Consider the following 9,522-nt stretch of genomic DNA (forward strand, 5'->3'; position numbering starts at 1 on the left):
TTTAAACGTAAAGTGTCAACAAAGCTATAGAGTTCCATTTCACAAGCCTTTGCATCATGTAAAAATTGAAGACATGCATTGACATCAATGATAAATTATAACTTGTGTGTGAGAGTTGCGAAGTTATGGATGTATTCCATCAATGATCAATTATAACTTGTGAGTGAGAGAGAGGATGGGAAAGAAAGAAAGAACAAAGTACAACTTGATCAAAGTAAGGGAGAGAGTGAGAGAAAAATAAAAAAAGAAGTAGAAGCAAACAGAGAGAGAGAGAGAGAGAGAGAGAGAGAGGAATGGGCTGAGAATAGGAGAAACCTTAAGTTTATTTTCCTTCTCTTTTATCATATCACATAACATATGTTTTACACATTTACTTTCCTTAAATAAAACTATATGCTATGGCCTATGAATTGTTATTTGTAACTACTAATACATGTACTATTGTTTTAGCCTTATCAAAATTTGACGGTATTAACAAATTTTTAACCTTCATTTTTACGTTTTTATAAAATATATGCCCGTCAAGATTGACGGTTTCATTTTCGAATAACCTTCATATACGGTTAAATTTGCCAAAAACATTCAAAACAGCCGTCAAAAGGCAACACTGATGGGGCCCTCCTTTTCCTTTTATAGGGAAACAAGGGGAGGAGGGCGCCACTTTACATTTAATGCCCAAATTTCCCTCTTTTCAAAAGGGAATAAAGCTACTTAAAACACGTCATTCAAATATTGTGTACCTAGTACTTAGTGTTATACTTATACGTTAATTCCTAACTACTTGTGTTGTCTATCTCCTCCCTTCCTCTCTCTTGTACTTTTTCTCTTCCTCACTTACGCATACTTTCTCTTTGTTCACATGCTTATGTTTCCCCTCTTCGTCCCTTTTCCTTCCACGCTTGAACACCCCTATTTAGCACCCTTTCACCTGGTTTTCTCACCGTTGACACACCACATCACGACACCATTGTTTTGCACCATCTTCCCTTCCTTCTAGTCGTCTTTGAGCTTGTGTTTTGCTCGAAGATGTTTTCTTTCTTCGTGGTACAATTGTTATGTTTTTTTTTTCCCCAAAAAAACACTACTTCCATTAGTTAAGACAATTGTTATGTTATTAAGCCTTGTAATCATACATTGAAAATTCGTTGCTTGTTCTTACCTTGACTAAAATTGTCATAGTCTAGTGATTTATTGTTACTGATCTTTAACCCTTGCTTCGTACTCACGTTGATTCTCTACTTGGCTTAACTTAGCCAAGGATCCATTCGGAAGCTAAGCGACTAAGCTTGTCGAGCAAACACTCAACAAGTGGCAACACTGAACGAGTGCCAAAGCTTGTGAAGCTAAATCAAGCTATGAGCCTTCTCTCTCCTTCCACTTCCAGGCTCCCTAGTCCAAGACCGTCATGGTTCCGCCCGAGTAGCATGCGCGTGCGCAACAACGCAACACCGGAATATGTAGATGTGTAAGATGTCATATTTTATAAGTCTGTAATCATGGAATAATAATGGTGTATGCACAAGATTCGAACATGTGCACTCATGTTTTTGGGATATGCTTGGTTAAATGTGTTTGGTTGTATAAGCTCATAGCCTATAGGTATTTGCATCAGTGTATACATGTAATTGTGCGTTATTGTCTAAGGGATAGTATAAATATTGTATAGGTGTTTATATTATATGTTTATTATAGTTTATGTTTCAATAAGTGTTATGTGTACTTGTTTGTAAATTGAATCTCTTTGCGTGCGTGTGTGTACATGTGTATATGGGTACATTTGCGTACACATTTATCTACATGTGGATGAGAATGTGTGCGTGTGTTTTTTTATTGTAAAGTTTAAGATCATAATGGGGAAGTGAAGACTTCTTTTATTATTTTATTGAAAAAGGGGAGTTGCATATAGAGAACGACTTTAGGAAAAAAAATGCGAAGCATTGTTTTTTTGGTTAAAAAAAGAGTGCTTACAATAAATTGTCACGAATTAAAACCATTCATTTCAGTAAAAGAGGCCAAATGATTGAGTGCTTACAGCTAATTGTCAGCTAGAATGACCAATCGTGTTTCAACAAAGCTTGTCGATCAATCCTAGATTAGAAAATACAATCATAAAAAGAATTCTCTACTTTGATGTCCATTCACTTCCAAACTCATAAAGGTAAAGAAAGGACATGGAAACTTTGACGTGCATTGTGTGTCATAAATTCAATGTTTTTGGTGGAGCGTGAAGACACATGATATCTTTACAAGGACAAGCAAGCTCTCTCTTTCTCTCTCTCTCTCTCTCTCTCTTTTCAATAAGCACAATCTCATTCTCTTTATAACAAGCACAACCACATAACAAAGAAGGATGTGATTCAATTTTTACCACACCAAAGACACCCATGTGCTTCTTCTCCTCCTCCACCTTCATCATAAATTCAATGCATGCTCCATGTGAATGTATGCTCCACGTCGATGCATATTGTGTGTAATAAATTCAATGTTTTTTGTGGAGCGCAAAGACACACACAATATATTTACAAGGACAAGCATGCTCTCTCTCTCTCTCTCTCTCTCTCTCTTTTCAATAAGCACGATCGTTCTCTTTATAACAAGCAAGCACAAACCCATAACAAAGAAGGATGTTGGGTTCAATTTTTACAACAATGAAGAAACCCATGTGCTTCTCCTTCTCCACCACCTTCATCATCATTCTTATGTATAACACTAATTATGGTCTTCACAATTCTAACCTCATATTGCGAGCACAATGCACAGTCTTATCCCCAAACATGACTAGTTGCAATGCCCCATCAGACATCCCCGCATTAGAACTTGAGATTTTGAATTGTTGTGCCCCTCCCCCAGCTACAACACCCTTACCCCTCTTCACACCCAACCCAACCCTTTATCCTACCCTCAAGGTCAGAAGGCCAGCCCACCTCCCCAATGCCACCTATGGAGACACACTTGCTAGAGCTTACTCCCTCATGAAGGACCTACCCCCCGAAGACCCTCGCTCCTTTGCCCAACAAGCAAACATCCATTGTGCTTATTGCAACACAGTCTATAACCAAAACAACTCTACCGACCTCCTCTTCCAAGTCCATGGAAACTGGCTCTTCTTCCCCTTCCATAGGTGGTACCTCTACTTCCACGAGAGGATCCTGGCCAAGCTCCTCGATGATGACACGTTCTCACTTCCCTTCTGGAACTATGACCATCCCAATGGCTCCACCATGCCATGGATGTACATCCAATACCCCGTCCTCATGGATGACTATAGGAATCCTGATCACATGCCACCCACGGTCGTCTCCATCGACTACACCTACAATGCCGAAACACGGTCCGCGGAGGAACAACTCCACGAGAACGCGGCATACGTGTACAGGTCCCTCGTTAGGGATGCGGAGAGCAAGTACAGATTCTTCGGTTATCCGTTCAAGCATGGAGAGACTCCGAGAACCCTCTTTGGGACAGTGGAGAACTTTCCCCACAATTCGATGCATGCATGGTCGGGTTCGGCAACCACGGTCGGGGGGAAAGACATGGGGTCGCTTTACGCGGCCGCTAGGGATCCGGTGTTCTACCCGCACCACGCGGAGCTCGACCGGATGTGGGTGCTATGGAAGGACATGGAAGGGAACGAGGACATCGACGAGGCCGAGTATTTGGATGCCGAGTTTGCGTTCTACAACGAGGATGCGGAGCTCGTGAGGGTGAGGGTGAGGGATGCATTGGACACAAGGAACTTAGGGTATGTGTATGAGGAGGTGGATGTCCCATGGATGGTCCAAGGAGTGCCGGTGAGGCTTAGCGACGGAGTGGCGGAATTAAGAAGCTCGGACAAGTTGTGCGAGGCGGGGGAGTGGATTGTCGCCCCGTGCTCCGCCACGGTGAAGCGAGACATGGCGGCGGTGGCACAAGGGGCAGAGGAGGAGAATCTGATAATGGCCGGATTGACATGGACCGAGGGCATGTCGGCCATTCTAGATGTCTTTTTGAACCTTCCGTCCGCCACGGCCAACACGACGTCAGGGTGCCAGGAATTCGTGGGCACCTTCCACAATGCGCCCCAATTTAGCGAAGGCAGGAATTCGAGCGACTACAGCCTCCACGTAGACGGACGGATTCGTGCGCTCAACCTCACATCCGAGCCGTCCTTAGTCTTCACCTTTGTTCCCAAAGGCCTCTCCCTAGGTTGTCCCACCACCTTCAATTTTCTAGTGATGCAGTATTCTCCTATGCCCTACAACATTGTGTAGGGAGTAACAATCTTTGTTACGGTTAATGGGAAATATATATATATATATATATTTATTTATTTGTTTATGTAGGAACTATATTTAAAATGATCGGAAGTGTGTGTATATTTAATAAGAGATTACAAGAGAATGTACGGCCCTCAAGAGTGTAATATGAATGATTGATTGGCATCATCACATGATTCTGGACAAATGTTGTAACCATAGTACGTAATATTCATGCTCGTTAGCCCAAACATTCGTTTTCATACGTCTGCAAACGAATGCGCATGTTATTAAAACATTCTTGTTTTTTTTTTTTTTTTACACTTTTTGCCTTAACTTACCTTAACTTTCTTTTACCGTAAAAAAACAATTTACCTTATAATAAATAATGAGTGCAAAAGTATGGTATTTACCATACTTCGAGGGTGTTTTTCTTACGCGAATGTGAATGCACGAATGGTGTGTATGCTTCATACTATGCTTGTAACTGTTTTTCACTACTCTTATCCAGTTTAGGTGAATGTGAAGCTTGAGGGAGGGGAGAGGGGCATTTGAGAAAAAGTTGGTAAAGTCGGATGAGAAATGCTGTGCACACTATTATTTGCATAAATATATATGCCGTGGCACATGAGACAACAGAAATCAAAGCTTAGATAGCGAAAAGTAAACCAAGATGTTGGTGGTGGTGAACAAAAAGATTCCACCATCAAAATGTATTCTTTTGCTATGGATCATTACAAAAGACACCCTTCAAATTCATATACACATGAAAAATTAGATGAAATCCATTGAAAGCGACTGTAAAATGGCCATTCCTCACAAGCTATTTTACATGGAGGACAAGGTCTATTGTGTTGCTATAGTGAGAAGCTAACCATTTTATGTGCTCTGATATATACAAAAGATGCTCATGAAGTACCATATCAAAAACATTCTTGAAGTTTATGAAGCAATAATATAAACCCCTTACCACTTAAGTTGGTTGTCTTCACTACGAAATATAAGCTCAAACCTTACAAGCAAGCGGACATTATATGAAATGATGAATAATATCTTCCACTTGAATTGTGCAATAGAAGTAGTTGTTTCTTGCTAGTCCTCGTCATTTAGAGCAAATCCACAATCAAATGCCATCTAAATCAAGACCCACTAGAAGTGGCAATTTAGAATGTCAACCACATTCCAAGATTTGTCAACATCCATGATTAGAGTTACATACCTTCCATTTTGGTAACTGTTGATCAGAGTTACATATCTCCTATGACACATCAATTGATGGGTTAGTTAAGGTTTTCTCCTTCCCAAGATTCTAGTGAGAGAGTAGGCGTTTCAGTGAGAGAATGTAGAGAGAGGGTGACCTTATAAGCACCCTTCTCTCTCCTTGGTAACTGTTGGTTGTCCTTATTATTCTTGTGAATATACAATTTGTATTTTGTTTTCCTATATTGAGTCTCTCTTCTCTCTTCTCTTATATACACACATAACACACACATCTTTAGTCTGTTTTTTCCATGCTACATAATCACAAACTTGATTATTTACATGGTATCAGAGTGGCTTGGTAGCTTGATCTAGCCCATCCGCGTGTGTTTTGTCCTATGCCGACATTGAAGAAGACCCGGTCCATCGCTATTATAGTATCACTACATAGCTTGTATCCGAGAAAGAAGAAGAAGGAAAACTACACCGACCACCATGAATACTCAGATGGGCAACTCACTCCCTAGCGAAAAGTTGGATGGAAACAACTTTGCATCTTGGGAATACAAGATGCACCAATACCTTGCTGGCCAAGGCTATTGGAGCTACATCGATGGAGCACAAGAATCGAAACCTAACCCAACAAACGCCGACTACTCAACATGGGAGCAAGCAACGAGTCGAGTGTTGTATTTCTTGGCAACTTGTGTACATGACAACATGCTCGACTACATTCGGGAAGCCATGAAGCTGAAAGAAGCATGGGAGAATCTCATGAAGAACTTTGCAACAAATACAACCATACGAAAGCTTCAACTCTACCAAGAGTTTAACAATGTCCAACAGAAGGACTTGTCCATCACAACCTACACCTTGAAGATCAAGGAGCTATGTGACACACTCGCCTGAATCAATGTGTTACCCGACCGACAAAGAAGGCTTAAGGATGTCCAGACTAGAGTGTGAAAGGAATAGTTTATTTGGGAACTGTTGTAATTTTATTAATATGGACGGACGGACCAGAATCGGTATGCTGATCCGGATCTGGACCGATTCTGAATAGGTGCCAGTTGGCACCGTTTTGTACTTCGCACCGGAGACCTATATAAAGGCCCGGTTACAATGTAATTGACAACGGATAATTAATAGAACTTATCGCCTTAACCTTTAAGTATTGATTACCGTTCTGTACTCATTGTTATATCTTATGTGTGTTAATGACGTATTGCTAAGTAACCAATTAAGGTCTAATTAAGGGTTGTGTCGTAAGTCATCTTGCCGTAACACCCTTTGGTGAAGTGTCTTAAGTGGACACCCTGTGTTAGGCTGTTGTCCGGCCCTAGGATTAACACAGTTTTTGGCGACCACGATTCCTGCACAATCGCAGTGAACAGCGACGAGAAAGAGGTAATACTACGGGAAGCACATTGCGGAGTCACCGGAGGCCATTATGCCGGGGATGCTACGGCAAGGAAGATATGGCAAAGTGGCCTATGGTGGTCAACTACATTGAAAGACGCAGTCCGATACGCGAAAGAGTGTGATCTATGCCAATGAATGGGCCAGCCAACGGAACAAGCTAGGATGCCGCACCAGCCAGTACTACCGCTAGAACCATTTCAGAAATGGGGACTGGATTTTGTCGGACCATTTAAACCACCGACAATGAGAACTGGCAACCGGTATGTGATCGTCGCGACGGACTACTGCACTAAATGGGTGGAAGCCAAAGCCCTACGAGACAACACTGCGGCGTCGATGGCAAAATTCTTATACGAATACATTTGGTGCCGGTACGGATGCCCCATAGAGCTGATAAGCGACCAAGAAGGGCACTTTCTTGGACAGGTAGTGGAGAGCTTGACGTTATTCTATGCGGTAGTACATAAACGGAGCACCCCGTACTACCCACAAGCCAACGGATTAGCTGAGTCAACAAACAAAATGCTACAGAATATCCTGTGCAAGATCGTCAATGAGAATCAGACAGATTGGGACACGAAGCTGCACAGTGCGCTCTGGGCTTATTGGACAACGTACAAAACAAGCATCCGAACAACGCCGTTCCGATTAGCATTCGGATTAGAGGCAGTCATGCCGGTCGAGTTCCAGGTACCGAGCTTATGGATCCAGATTCGGGAACGACTTAATGTAAAGGAATCGGAGGCAATTCGATTAAAGGCTCTGTGTGAACTAGAAGAACACCAACTGGCGAGCATCATGCACCTGGAATTGGAACAACGGCGACGGAAAGCGTTTGTAGATCGGCACCGGAAGGGAAATGAAAAGATGTTCGAAATCGGCAAGCCGGTACTAGTGTTCCAGACCCCGATGGGTAAAATGCCAGGCAAACTACGGTTTATATGGACCGGACCGTACTGGATCACACACGAGTTCAATGGATCCTACCAGTTAGGGACACTTGCCGACGAGGTGCTGGGTGAATGGGTCAACCGTTTTAGACTAAAGCCATACAGAGGACCTATGCCCAAGAACCCATTTGAACGAAGGGCCGACACCGAATCGGACGCCGGTAGGCCAACCAAGACAGCAACCTATGAGGAAAACGGCTACCACAAAGTCGGTAAGGAGGAGCACGAGCCGGCAACCGGGGAGAGCAAAACGACGGCAAACCGTCAAGAGGCCGGCAAGTTGCGCGCTTCGGGTAAGGGTCCGACAGGACCAGAGAAAAATTAACCACACAATTAATTTCAAAAAAAAAAAAAAAAACAAAAGAAAAGAAAAGAAAGAAAAATCGAATCAAAGAAATCATGGAAAGGAGTGGTGGGAACGGCCATGCAAACGAGGAGTAAAGAGGCACTTCGAAAAGGTACGAGGAGGCTATGAATAGGGCATTAAACCACCGCCACATGGCACGTAATGCTATTATAGTACACGACTTGCACACGCGTAGGCTCGAAAAAGGCGCCAAGATGTAGAGAGAAAAACCCCCACGCATCGAGAACTTCTCCTTTCGCGAACCAAGGAGAACAGACGCAGACAGATGCATGAAGATCAATCGAAGAGAGCTCGCGCACAGAGAACCCCCTCACTCAGAACTTTCTCTCTCACACTCTCTCCATCGTCAAACCTCGCCAACGCTCTCCGACCTCGACGTAGAGATGGACTGCCAAACACTGTCTGAAGCCACCAAGAAATGGCTACGGCAACACGGACTGGAGGGTTTCTTGACGATCATGGAGGCGGCGCCACACAAGGAGGCCGAAAATATTATCAAAGACATTGACACCGAGTTGATCACGGAGGAAGCGATCCGTGCGTTAACAGGCCTTCCGGAGGGGGGCATCTACACGATCGACAATCCTACCTCCGAGCAGCTCTTCAAATATTTCGGTGAGTATTCTCTCGCTAGCAAGGGCTACAGGACACATGGCGGCGAAGATATGTTATTCCGCGAAATTGCCCGTGTACTCCATGAGTTCGGCCACGTATACCCTCGACCCCCCGTTATGCCTCAGAACCGAGCAGGCTTGATTATTGCAACGTACGAAGGGGTCAAGGTGGATTGGCCGGTGCTGATCGCCGGCGGATTGTGCGCGACTATTGATACCATAAGAGGTAAGGAAGGCAAAGAAGGCCGGAAAATATGGCAAGCGGTGACGCAATGGCTCACCTTATTGGCGCCACCTGTCGAGCCCGTCCAGACCAAGAAACGGGGAAGAGCAACGGACGGCACCCCGAAACCTACTTCAAAACAGCAACAACTGTTGGCTTCCAAGGCCACTAAGGGGAAGACGGCTGACGCAGAGAAGGCGGTAAAGGAGCGCGCCAGCCGGAAACGGCCGACGGACACGCACAAGGAGACGCCGGCACGGCCCCTGAAGAGCCCACTCCACCGATCGGTGCAGCAAGAAATGGACACCCTGGCGGCAAGAATGAATGCCGAGACTCAGGAGGAGGAAACAGAGGAAGAGCCTACGGAGCACCTCCAGCGGCGGCCGGTGAAGAGGACCGCAGAATCAGCCGGGAAGCGTTCAGACCCACAAAAGGATGGAACGCCTGCAACCCACACTGAGAATCCCACGCCAAGGGAGGCACCGGAACCGGTTCGGATGGAACCGATCAT

At 44.2% G+C, this 9,522-nt stretch overlaps 1 protein-coding gene across 1 annotated transcript; it reads left to right on the plus strand.

The window, feature by feature from the left end:
* The first annotated feature begins 2,643 nt into the window (after positions 1–2,643).
* Positions 2,644–4,250, plus strand: LOC147847420 (polyphenol oxidase, chloroplastic-like). The gene has a single exon (XM_087339219.1). The coding sequence runs from the start codon at positions 2,649–2,651 to the stop codon at positions 4,248–4,250; it is 1,602 nt and encodes a 533-aa protein (XP_087195345.1). The 5' UTR covers positions 2,644–2,648.
* The last annotated feature ends 5,272 nt before the right edge of the window (positions 4,251–9,522 follow it).

This window comes from Azolla caroliniana, unplaced genomic scaffold, assembly GCF_043228905.1.
Source record: "Azolla caroliniana isolate FFs.n. ecotype wild unplaced genomic scaffold, voAzoCaro1.0.p SCAF_1050, whole genome shotgun sequence".
NCBI classification, from domain to species: Eukaryota; Viridiplantae; Streptophyta; class Polypodiopsida; order Salviniales; family Salviniaceae; genus Azolla; species Azolla caroliniana.